Source organism: Anabrus simplex, chromosome 12 (genome assembly GCF_040414725.1).
Source record: "Anabrus simplex isolate iqAnaSimp1 chromosome 12, ASM4041472v1, whole genome shotgun sequence".
NCBI classification, from domain to species: domain Eukaryota; kingdom Metazoa; phylum Arthropoda; class Insecta; order Orthoptera; family Tettigoniidae; genus Anabrus; species Anabrus simplex.
In genome coordinates, this window is record NC_090276.1 from 51766259 (window position 1) to 51779368 (window position 13110).

The 13110-nt window shown below is 40.0% G+C and overlaps 1 protein-coding gene across 3 annotated transcripts in view; it reads right to left on the bottom strand.

Moving 5' to 3' along the window:
* Positions 1-13110, bottom strand: part of LOC136884436 (phospholipid phosphatase 5) — a 46029-nt gene that overhangs the window by 6028 nt on the left and 26891 nt on the right. For 2 of the 3 annotated variants that reach the window (XR_010861363.2, XM_067156601.2), the window contains exon 7: positions 12818-12885. The exons of the other annotated variant lie outside the window; for it this stretch is intronic. Coding sequence is in view for 1 of the 2 variants with exons in the window: in XM_067156601.2 (XP_067012702.2) it covers positions 12818-12885 (68 nt within the window). In the remaining variant the exon portion in view is untranslated. The remainder of the gene's footprint in view (positions 1-12817; positions 12886-13110) is intronic. 3 annotated transcript variants of the gene reach the window in all.

A 13110-nucleotide genomic window follows, 5' to 3' on the forward strand; every position in this document is an offset into this window, starting at 1 on the left:
CGACAAATGTTAATCTTCCAATAGGCTACAACACTTTAAATGGTGCTCAAAATGTTCACGGCAAATTTGCATTCAGGAACATGATTTTAGAAACTTTGTCACTTTTCAGACGTGTACGGTTTTCTGTGATGGTCTGTCCCTGCTTTGAGAACACTCGTTCACAGGGAACTGATGTCGCCATAATGCAAAGTCTCTCCTTCATTAAGTCGTAGAGGGCTGGCAAGGTATCTTTGTTGTCATTCCACCATTGAAGAGGATTCTCTAACCTATGCAGAAGAGGCATATTTAAATACTTATCCATCTGTATGATACTTACTGTTTTTGGATTAACAGTTGGCGCTTGAACGAGCTCTTCAACGCCTGCATCAAAGTTTTTCCATAGTATGCTCGAAAATGATACTGTAGACCCATATGCCTGACTCTCATTTGATGAGGGCTCTTGTGTTCCACCTGATGTGTTAACAGCTGTCTGTTGGTGTGCAGTGCCAATAACGGTAGCGGCATCATTAATAAGTTTTTCCTTTATTTCTTTAAGTTTGCTTTCATCCTTCATAAAACCATACGTGGATCTAAAAGTGTTGCTTCCCACATTATATTTATATTGTGGTACTTATTGCAAATTTTACTTGTCAGTTCTTCACATATCTTGCCAAGGAGTCGAGAAATGGCCGGACTGTCATATTCCATCTCTCGCAGCTGTTGGTAATGAGTTCGAAGGTTCCTACTCATCAATCCAATTTTTGAAAGGATAACGTGCTTTTCACTGCTGACTTCCCTTGTCATTTCATCGAAGCACCGAAGAATTTCAACTGATTTCTCAATTATGTACCAGTCTTCATTGTTTAAAACTTCCACAGAATTATTGTTCATTATTGCAAGAGTACTTTGTAGTGGTTCTTTGGTCTGAATCACTCTATTCATCATCTTGTATGTCGAGTTCCACCGTGTTGGACAGTCCTGCTTTAGAGTCAGAACAGGATAACCCATCTGTTTTTGAGTGCTGTGAAGTTTCTCCAAGGATTGTGGGCTCCTTTTAAAGAATTCGACAATACGTTTTACCTTCTCTCTCGTTGGCCTTATTTCTTCCAGGCTTGATTGTGCTACTAGATTCAAACTATGCGCTAAATACGGATCGTGCCACCAGTTGCACTTCTGAACCGCACTAACCATATTTGAAGCATTATCTGTTGTGCAGACCACGTTTTTGTCCTGAAGATCCCATTCTATTACCACTTTCTTGAGTTCTTCGGCAATGTCTGCTGTGTGTCTTCCTACAAACTTTGAGCAGGACAGAAGCTTTGAAGAGAGTGTGCCATCACTTTTACATATGAAATGAGCGGTAACTGCTATATAGTTTTCATTTTTCAATGAAATCCACCCATTTGTTGTAAGGGTACATATGAAGCATTTTCTGACATGTTAGCCTTGACATCTTGCAATGTTGTGTCATAGTTTATTCAAGAGACTATTCGAAAGTGTTTTACGGCTTGGGATACTATAATTAGGATTCAACATCGGTAAAAACTTCTGAAACCCTTCAGCCTCAACTATATTGAAAGGTAAAAAATATTTTGCAATCCATTTCAACAACTGTTCGTCAAGTTTCTCTTAGTTGTTGACATAGGCCTGTATTCTATTTTGTTTCAATCTTTGTACCTTCCCTCTGCTTAATGTGCTTAACTCGAGTGTATGATCGGACGTACCTGTTGTAGTAGTAGCAGTAGTAGTGTTGGTGGTAGATGATGATGATGAAACAGCTTGCATTAGCGACGCAGGAAGATAGGTTTGTCCAGTTATTACTTGAACAGATGTGGCAGGCACAGGACTTGAAGCTTCAGTTGTTGCCTTTTCGTCTTCTGAGTGATGATGCACCGATAAGAAACTACTTTGATAAATGTCTGTTGTGGGATGTTTAAGTCTGAAATGTCTCGTCATTGTGCCGGTTAATTTAATTTCGTGTGGCTATTTCTAGCCGAGTGCAGCCCTTGTAAGGCAGACCCTCTGATGAGGGTGGGCGGCATCTGCCATGTGTAGGTAACTGCGTGTTATTGTGGTGGAGGATAGTGTTGTGTGGTGTGTGAGTTGCAGGGATGTTGGGGACAGCACAAACACCCAGCCCCCGGGCCATTGGAATTAACCAATGAAGGTTAAAATTGAACCCGGGACCCTCTGAACCGAAGGCCAGTACGTTGACCATTCAGCCAAGGAGTCGGACATTGTGCCGGTTGAAGATCCCTTTGCACACAAAATAGAAAAATATCTATTGTATTTCACTCTGTCGGGTTTTATTCTAGTAAAAAAAAGTCCCAAACAGGACTCCGGTGCGACGTCACGGAAAGTTTACCGTCATTTGTACGGTGTATATTCCTAGGCTTCAATGAAAACACACTTATAGAACAGTTGAACACAAAACAGAACACATTAAGTTATTCGCATGTACCGATTTACTACCGAAGGCCAGTGGCAGGCTGCAACGGAACTCACAGAACAAAGAGGATATGACAGAACACGGAACACGAGCAGCACATGGCGGGACTGGGGGCGGCACGGGCACACTGCACTTCCGTCTAGCGCCGTCATCGGCTATATCCGCTGTCACTTGACTCATGGTGCCGAACGCATCGTGTCGTCACAGGTCCCGCTTACCTCTGATTACTTGCCAATCTCGAAGTGAAACCAATTAAACTAGTGTATTATTTAATTGTAAAATAGGCAAGTATAACTTCGTGTGCCCAGTATGTTGTACCCGTACTTCATTTTATTATACACAAGACTTTCTTTCTTTCTTTCTTATAGTGTAAACATTCTCGAAGATCCCGCGTGAAAAGATGCTTCCAATCAGTTAACTGTAGCTTGCGGTAATGAGGTGAAGTTTGTTAAAACGTGAGTTTCTTTCTTTCAGAATGTTCAGTGAAATCATCACTTAAGCTAGTGAAGTGTATTATTTAATTCTCTAATAGTTGTGAATAACTTGGTGGGCTCAGTATGTCAGAATGTTCTACATCCTTTAATTATAGGAAAACTTGAATTGTCATTTTAAGACGAAACATTCAGGTGAAGAAGTGATATTTACAAATCATGTAGATGTAAGTGTTTCAGAATAATATTAGCGACTTAGTTTCTCTTTAAGGTGTTAGAAATAATGAATGTGTGCCTAGTAGCATTAGAACCGATTACAAATTGGGCAAGCGATAGCATTGTGAGCGTTCAATTATATCACTGAGCCTGTAATTCTGTTCACAATACACTCTGAACTCGAGGAAAGTGAAAATCATAAGTTCTGAAAAGCTCAAGCAGAGGGAGAGTGTGGTGGCTAAATATCCTGCTACGCGATCATGCACAAACTTAGCCGATAAAAATGAAATGGCGTATGGCTTTTAGTGCCGGGAGATCCCAGGACGGGTTCGGCTCGCCAGGTGCAGGTCTTTTGATTTGACTCCCGTAGGCGACCTGCGCGTCGTGATGAGGATGAAATGATGATGAAGACAACAGATACATCCAGCCCCCGTGCCAGAGAAATTAACCAATGATGGTTAAAATTCCCGACCCTGCCGGGAATCGAACGCGGGACCCCTGTGACCAAAGGCCAGCACGCTAACTTAGCCGATGACGGCTCCTGAGTGTCAGGCGCTAGAACAAAGTGCACACGGCCGGTATCGACAGTCAGCTAGTAGGCGAAGGGGAAGGGCGCTTCTGACGGGATAGCAAGTCAATATCTCGGTCTCGCTTGAGAATGTTTCGGAGCAATTGACACTCCGTGTTCCGGAACAGCGGAACATAACGATGCACCGGCACAGTGTCCCGAAACGGGGACATAGTGCCCAACCCTACTCTGAACAATCCTGAACACTATTCACCATTTTAATTGACTTATTCGGCTACCCGAATTATTTTAATGTGTTGCTTTCTCTTAAAGACTCTTGCGGCTTATGATGTCTACAAGTTAGACGAAACATGTCCCGTCATGATTTGTAAATAATTAGATAATAAAGAATCTTGGTAATGTAAAGGTGGAACATTTGACTCAACCTTCAAAGTATGCTTACGACAATACGGGCTTTACAATGAAGTTCGTTCTACGTAATAGTGGTTACTCTACTGACAAATCAAGCAGTGAAACAGCAACTGGATAGCGATCAGTAACAAATGACTCAAGCCGCAAAACAGTGGAGTTGTTTGCTGTATGTTCAGTGTTATACCGATTGAAAAAAGCAGTTACAATTGAACTGTGAAACAACTAAAATGTGGCTGACGAAAAGATGATCGTTACTTTTTCTTTTGATCAGGCTCAGATAACACGGAACCTTGGATAACAGAGTCCCTATCGTATCATCTCTTTGGCCAGCAGCTACCGACAGTTTATGAATATTCTATTTTGAGAATGTACAAAAGGAAATATTTTGGTACTGGCCAATTTTTGAGCTCGCGGGTGTACCTTCAGCTTTGGACATTATATCACTTACTTTCCCAGTTGTGACAATGTCCAAAGTAAAAAATTAGAAGCTTGTTTTAGGACATATCACGATGTATTACAACCCAGCACCAATGACATAATGTGTTATAATTCACATCAATTTCAGAATATTTAACTATTTTTTAGTTATTTCTCATACTAAAATAGTGAAAAAACATCTGAGCTTTACAATGTTATGTGACTGGTACCCATCAATGTTCAGCTTTATAGCTGACTTGGCCCTCTGTAGAAAATCTGAACTAAATTATGCTCAAAGTATTTGATTTTATGAACAGATATTAAGGTAAAACATTTTTCCACAGTTTTTTCGGAAAACTTTGATGAAAAATACACTGCCTGACAAAAAAAGTTCAGCACCCAGAAGGAGTGGTCCAATATTATCTCATTTCGGTTCACATGTATACCACTGATGTGCGAGTAAATTACAAATCCTTGTAAATCTAATAATGTGTAGAATGGCCACCAGAATGCGTTGTTAAGTTATTACCAGTCAACTGCTGTGAGTCAGACAGGACTATGTACAGTACGAAGCACCCACGATGCCTCGCAGACAGTAGGCTGACAGCATTCGACAGAGGCCCGATGATGGATTCAATGGGTACATCGTGCAGGTTCGGGTCAACCAAGAAACACTACCCTCAGAAAGGACCATCATGTGGTGCGCCAAGCATTGTGGGACCCCGTAACTTCAGCACCCGCCATCTGTGAACATGTACTGGATACTCTATATCATCTTGTTAGTTCCTGCAGTGTCTTGAAGACTTGCATCCGCCAGATTCGGGTCCTACCGCCCCCATGCGTCGGTTGCCATTGACACCAGAACAGAGGACAACTGGTGTCACATCATGTTCAGTGATGAGACCCGCTTCTCCATAACCTCCGATGACCCTCATGTGTGGGTTTGGCGGCGCAGAGGGCAGATTCTGCCCATATTGTTAAAAGACACACAGGTATAATCCCTAGCATCACGGTGTGGGGAGCCATAGGATATGCGTTCAGGTCACCTCTAATAGCGTTTTGGCAGACTCTGACAGCACAGTGATACGTCATAGACATTATGCTTCTACACGTCCCACCCCTTATGGTACAGCACCCTGGGACAGTGTTCCAAGAAGATAATGCACGTCCACACACAGCAGATGTGTCTATGGACTGCCTAGAGCATGTTGAGGTCGTCCTTTGGCCAACAAAATCCTCAGACCTCTCGGTCATTGAACATGTGTGGGAGGACATTAGAAGGGGACTCCGTCCCAGTATCAACCTGCAGGGACTGCTGCAACAACTCTGGATGAACTTGCCTCAGGGCAGGATCCAAAGGCTGTTTGACACCATTCCGAACTGCAGCTTAGGGGCGGGGGTGCGATACCCTACTGACCTGGCGCCAGCTTTCCACCTGTAACTGCAAGCGGCCTTGTCTCTAAAAGGCACATGGTCTTTCACTTTCAACGACTCCTCTTTTTTTTTTTGTCAGGCAGTGTAAATGTGCTAAAAATAATGACAATGACTAACACTGCCTTAGAATGTCTGTCACATTTAAGAGCTACCTACCAATTTCCGCTGCTGACAGAATGAGGAAAAGAGTGGGAATGTCCCACTGAACTACTTTTACGGTTGCTGGAGGTGCCAGAATTTTGTCTTGTAGGAGTTCTTTTACGTGCCAAGAAGTCTACCGACACGAGGCTGATGTAATTGGGTACCTTCAAATACCACCAGACTGAGCCAGGATTGAACCTGTTCAGATGGGCTGAGAAGACCAGTGCTCTACTGTCCAAGCTTCTCAGCCTGGCAAGAGTGAGATCTTTATTCTTTAAAAAGGAATGATAAATTTGCTCTCAAAACAGGGAAATCGGTCTGAATGATCAAGAATATGGGAGGAACGATGAAAAATTGAGAGTCCCCTGCTTTAATTGGAGGAGTTGGCATATCTGCATAATGAATCCACCACACAACATGTACAAAAACCCCTTTAAAATTTGTATGGGAGAAACAATTTTTAAACAAGATGGCCAAAACTGCTTGAAAGTAAGACAAATATAACAGTTGGACTATCAAGGTTTAGCATTTAGTGAAACATTAGGAGTAATTAGCTTTTAATCACTCACAAACTCAATAATTTTTAAAAAAGCTTGTAGGCTGTTGTCTAGTTGAGTTTCGAGCTCTTTACGTTTCACCAGAGACTGGACCTCAGCCTAGACGTCCAGAAAGTTTCTTCTGTATTTTTGTCAGAAAACTATCCAAATGGGCAACAATTCGGTAAATTCACATTGCACATTGCAGCAATAACTTACATAATATGCTTCAAGACTATAAAGACACTGTGTTTTTGTGGTAATGCACAGAACTATCGCTATTTGTATAGGAATCTTGACACAGGTTACTTTCTCAGTATTTCACTGGAGTGGGAATCCCATTCAGACTTACCAATTCCATTAAAAAAAAAAAAAAAAAAATCAATACACAAACATTCTAGGGTTTCATACTTCTTTCACAAAAACACACAGAACATAAAATTTTAAGGAAGTCTTCAATCCCATCAATTTACCATACAGCAAATGCAAATAATCATAGTCAGTCACAGAATAGTAGCATAACCAGTTGTACATTTATGGCAAAATGAAAGGTAACCTATTGCCTGGGGCAAATTGTAATAACTCTAAAATTAAGTATCAAGTGCTATTTCAAGGTGGCAGTATTAATGATGGACTCGTCAAAGCAGATGCTGAAGTCCTTAAATGTGGGAGAAGCAAAGAGCTGGACAGAAATGATACTAGATATCTGGGTCTTGCTGTAACAAGCCCTAGAGACTTTTGGTCATTAGACTTCCTTCCCTTCTAGATAAGAAGTCAGAACAGAAGACCTCTCATATTTGGACATCAATAGAGCTACTCAGGTAGACAGGCTAGGCCACAGTAGAAAGCTTAATATATTTTTTGTTGAATAAGGAACAGACAGGTGACCTATTATAGCGTCAGCCTAGAGGCTGGTTGAATCCTCAACTAGCACCATCTGAGGTTATGGGGAAACTGCCAAACCAATGGTGGTGCAGTTGGCAAGGTAGTTTGCCGTTTCTTTCCTCAATGGACAAAAAAGTGCTATTGCAGGACAACTGAACCTGCGAGTAACACTCAGGTACAATGATACTGTCATAGCTATGGACGAGACTGGGACTTCGGTGGTACGTTTTGCTCTAGCCTGTTCTGTAATTACATTAATCCAAATTTTGCCGTTACTATAAATTATGGGCTTAACCTGGCTTTTTGAATATGGCTCAAGGTAACCCAGAACATAAGTACAATTAACATGGAAGCTTTAGTGTACACATGCTGCAGATTCCTTTCATTCAAAATAGAGAGGGTAGCAAATATTACAAAGATTGATCAATTTAGAAAAATGTTTTCTCTATACAAGCTGCATTTAATCTTAAGTATTTAATTAAGGGTTGAACAATGACCTTCATTATTTTTCACGCTACAAGTTACAGTCCTGCAGATGACAATTTAGTGTTTCTACAAACATTGTATAGTGGATAAATATTAATAATACTGGTTTTACATCCCCTCACAACTTTTATAATTTTTGCAGATGCCGAGGTACTGGAAGTTTTTTTTAATGAGCCAGTAAATCCTTCAAATACCACCAACTCAGGCGGGACAACACTTGCCACAGTTCTAAGCTACTTTTCCCAGCATCCCAACAAGTATTGGATATAATCTTCTTTTATGAAAATGGGTTCAAGTTTCTCTGCCTTTAACATTTAAGAGTGCCAATGATATCGTAAGCATCCTGGTTACAAATCAGGGGATATTGAAGCAGTACTAGAACATCATAGTTGGTTAAAGCACCTATTCTTGCCCAATGTAAGGAGGAAATTCTTAGTTATTTAATGGAGTGTGATGAAAATATACTGCATGCTGGTTATTCTGAAAAAGTATACAAATTAAAGATGTAACTTTAGGGTTTTGAAATTTTGTGTTTCCCTAGAAAGATGTCCTACTTTAAAATGTGTGACACTGTTCTTTTATTTATTTATTAAATAAACTGCCAGCTCCAAGTTAAGAAATGATCAGGCAGACCCATTAAATATTTCTCCAGACATTAATCTGGGATCGCTCCCACTGTTAAAACAATCTAACAATCATTAGTCTTTTCACTGCAATACTGTCTATGTCTAGATCAGCAGGCAGATCTCTGTGTAATGCTTTCCCCTCATCCTTAGTGACGCCATGTCATTATTTTCATGGGTATAGGGGTTGCATGTGACTTGTTAGAACTTTGTTTACATTGCTTGCTAGTAGTTTCATGTCTCACTGATACATGACAGGTATTTGACAACATAAGGTTGGGAAAATACTAGTATTGGGGAAGTAGTGGCCGTGGCCTTATTTAAGGGACAGCTCCAGTATTTGCCTGGTGTGGAAATGGGAAACCATGGAAAACTATCTTCAGGGTTACCAACCGAGGGATTCAAACCCAGCATCTCTGGAATGCCAGCTCACAGCTGTGTGCCTCTAACTGCACAGCTAACTATTTCTACATTAAATACACTCTTAACAATAATTGTTTAAAATCTAATATGAATGATCTCTAACAGGATTTGATTGAGAAAATGAAAAATCCTTCAATTCTAAGATGGTTATGTTGGCCCTTCAGGATTTGTTGGAATAGGAAGACGTTTGTTTTCAAACACCCTACCCGGCTCGCTGGAAGGGCAAAGCAATGATGGTCACTGAGGAATGCAGAAGGATTTGCATGTGTGAATCTTGATCTCATCAAATCGACGTTGCAATTCTTCAATGATGTACACTTTTAACTGACTGATTCTAAGACATTACATTACTGTTCAACTACATAAGAAAACTAGTGTTTCTCAGAGATGAAACAAACTAACTCACCAACTTCTTTACTAATTGAAATGATGTACAGTGCTCTTATCTGTAGTTACACTTGGACTGTATTTGCATTTATTGTTAAATTTATATAACATACAAGTTTCTACTGTATTACCTATCAAAATGAGTAACAAATGTGTTTATTTTATGAGATCAATCAGCAATGAATTATGGCAGGAATAGCATAGTTAATGGCTATACACATAAGAAATCTCTCATCATACACTAAAGGCTAAGCTTTGTTGCTGCAAACATTCTCCTCTCAACAATAGGAGGATTGTTTTCACTTCCCATCAAGTTTATCTTCCTTTATTAGAAATTCATTATGTCTCAGGATTTGACCCACAGGGTTTTTCTTGCTATTTGCTTTATGTCGCACTAACACAGATAGGTAAGGCCTAGGAGTTGGAAGGAAGCGCCCGTGGCCTTCATTAGGTACAGCCTGGTGTGAAAATGGGAAACGACAGAAAACCATCTTCAGGGCTACTGACAGTTGGTTCGAATCCCACTATCTCCCAGGTGGAAGCTCACAGCCACACGCTTCTAACCGCATGGCCAACTTGCCCAGTATAAGTTCTTATCTTCTTTCTTACCATATCATTTATCCGTCTCCGTTGTTCAATGATTTCCTTTAGAACATCTCGATTTCTTTTTTTTTTTCCTCGGTCCAACATGTCTTTGTCGTTTTCCTCCAAATGCACATTTCATTTGCTTCCAATGAATCTCTTTCCTTTTTCCCAATAGTCCAGCTCTCACAACCATAAAGTAGCACACTCGAGACAAAGGATTTTACAAAAGCCTTTCTTGCTTTTAAACTTGTTTAACAAGAGCTGCTATTCTCTTGATTTCCTTGGTGCATCTACTGTCTTTCCTAAATAACATAAATGTTGCACTTGTTCTATTTTGGAATTTCCTGCCATTGTTGCTCGCAACTAAAATTTTGGTTTTCTTAGTATTGATTTTAAATTTGTAATGTTTCAATGTATCACACAGTCTCTGCTACTATGGAAATGTCATCAGCAAATCTAATACTGTGGATTCTTTTCCTTTAAAACACATATTGCTTCATCAACAAATAAATTGAAAAGTTATGGTGAGAGTGAGCCCTTGGTTGTGGCACCATAAACAACCATTAACTCGGCTCAAGGGAGATAGGGTCACCTTCCCTATTTCTCCACTCGAGTAATTCCTGTCTGGTGCATTCACGTCATGGGGGTGGGTACCCTACTACCTAGGAGATGATAATGCAAATCTGATCACAGGCGGAAGTGAAAATCACTGATACAGTTGATCTGGTGGAAGAGGCAATGTCTGATCCCTGAGAACAGACTCAGAGCCTGTTGCCTTGCAGGTTGATAGGGACTATTAAAGACTAAGGGAGATAACTCTGACAGAAAAATCTTCGGAAGTGATAGGGCCAGCAAGTCAACTTCTGAATAATTTGGAACTGCTTTGAAAACTACAATATTTCCATCCAAGGCCTTGTTTAATCACCAGAATAATGAATGCTATAAACACTTTTCTGTTCATCGTTCTTAATGCAAGGATTGCTTCTTTCATTCCTTTGCCTTGTCTAAGACCAAACTGATCATGATCTCTAGATTCCTACAATAATGAGGTCAATAACATTTGAGAATGAAATGGGCAATCAGAGTAAGACATCAAAGAGCAGTGAGTATGGACCCAACTCTAATAATAAGAAAGAGTTTAAATTCCAACTGTCACTAGCTGGGAGCCCGAGGATACAGTTCAATTGGAATTACCTGCAGTGTACCATAGAGGCAGACTTCCATTCCAACTTTTTACAGTGAAGTCAAGAAACTCAACACGTGCTAATTCGACATCGTATAACACTCTTCACCAGACTTCATCCAATACCACATAGATATTGTTGATAATTCAACTCTCAAAACCAGAAATTATCTGTTTAAAGTGTACAACAGAGGCATGGTAATTGGTGCTGACGCTACCTCAGATCACCTTTTCTTTGTTGTTTTTTTTTTTTTCTTTACAATTCTGTAGCAGATAAGAGCCATTACCAAGTTTAACAGAAACATACATTTATATTCTAAAGAAATTGTCCAGTGTTTTGTTTTCTATGGAGCACAGCATCAGTCGGCGTACCTTCCACTTGCTGCTGCATTCTTTATGTCTGTACACTCAACCGCACAAAAATTGGCTGGCATAGACATATTTCATTTTATACATCCTTGGAACACAAAGATATTCGTAAACTGTGGATACCTGTTGACTGAAGAGATGAAACTTGGAATCCTATTTCAAACAAGAGGATTTTGAAAGAAACTCATCTTCTGCGACAGCCAATTTTCATGCGGTTGAATGTACACTGATAACGATAATGTGAGAAACATACAGAATTTTACAAGGTTTTGTAAAAGTTTAATTTTCATAAGACAGGCTCGAATTACCATGCTTCTGCTGTATTTCAAGGAGTAAAATCATCTAAAGCTCCTGGAAGCGAGTATTAATGTTCATGATGGGTATCCAGCTCTGAAGAAATTTTTACACTCTGGTAGTATGTACCTGTGATTGTCTTCCGCAGTTAACTGAACTGTGTCTGCAGAGGCTCGCCACTACTGATGAGGGAGAAGGGGATCCTCCTAGACTCTTTTTCTCTTTCTTGTCTATCCCTCACAGCCCAAGTATTCAAATACCAAGGGCCTCATTATTTTTTTTTTTTTTTTACAATCTGCTTTACATGGCACCAACGTTATAGGAATGGGAAGGAAGAGAGTGTTTAAAATTTGCTTTACATTAGACTTCTTCAGGGCTGCTGACAGTGGAGTTCAAACCCACTATCTCCCTAACGCAACCTCGCAGCCACTTGCTCGGTACTGACAGATTTACAGAACATACAGGCTGTGGGAACATTCCTGAAGAAAGTCTGTGGTTTTCAGGAAAAACCACTGAAGAAGAAAAGTAACAAGCTATACCAGGAGAAGATGCTATGACATTTGAGAAAGATCAAAACCGAACAGTTGAAGAAGAAGTGGACAGTTGCAAGGAATTCTGGATTCTTAAAAGCAGAGCTACAGTACATGTTCTTGTAAAGATTTCTTTAGCTTTCTGAAATCCAATCCAGATTTTGTTCAGTAACCAAGTCATGTTTGAAATACTGTATAAAGTAGATACTATTCTCTCATATTTACAGTTCTTAAGTCTGGCAACCCCTAGGTCCATTGAACATAAATACAGCTATAAATATTTCAAAGTTCAGAGGATTCAGGGACATGTATTTGGCAATTTTAACATTGGTGAGGTAGGATATTTGAGCTTCTCTTATGAGTGCCTTTCCCAAATACAGATCCAAATCAATAACAAATATGCACACCATAGTGTTGCAAAACATTAGTTTCAGAATAAAAAGTTGTCCTCTATAATAACTTTTATAAGATATACTGTACGGTATGTAAACAAATTCAGGGAATCTTACCATCCAAAAGCTGACCGCCTTAGTGGTCGGACTAGACAGGAAGTTGGGAAGTGACGAGGAAGCAGCAGCTGAGGATACACAAGACACAGTCATTTACATGTAAATTAAACTCAACTAGGAAGCAGCTGGAGAGGAGAGTCTCGAGTTTTCTCTAAAACTTTAACGTACCACATCGCAGGATAACACATTATTAGTTACTACTTCATTCTTATTGCAAGGAATAAGTTATATCTTAAAAGAGAACTACTTAGCATTATTCATTACTTGAAAAGTCGTTTTCTGGTAATGGATAC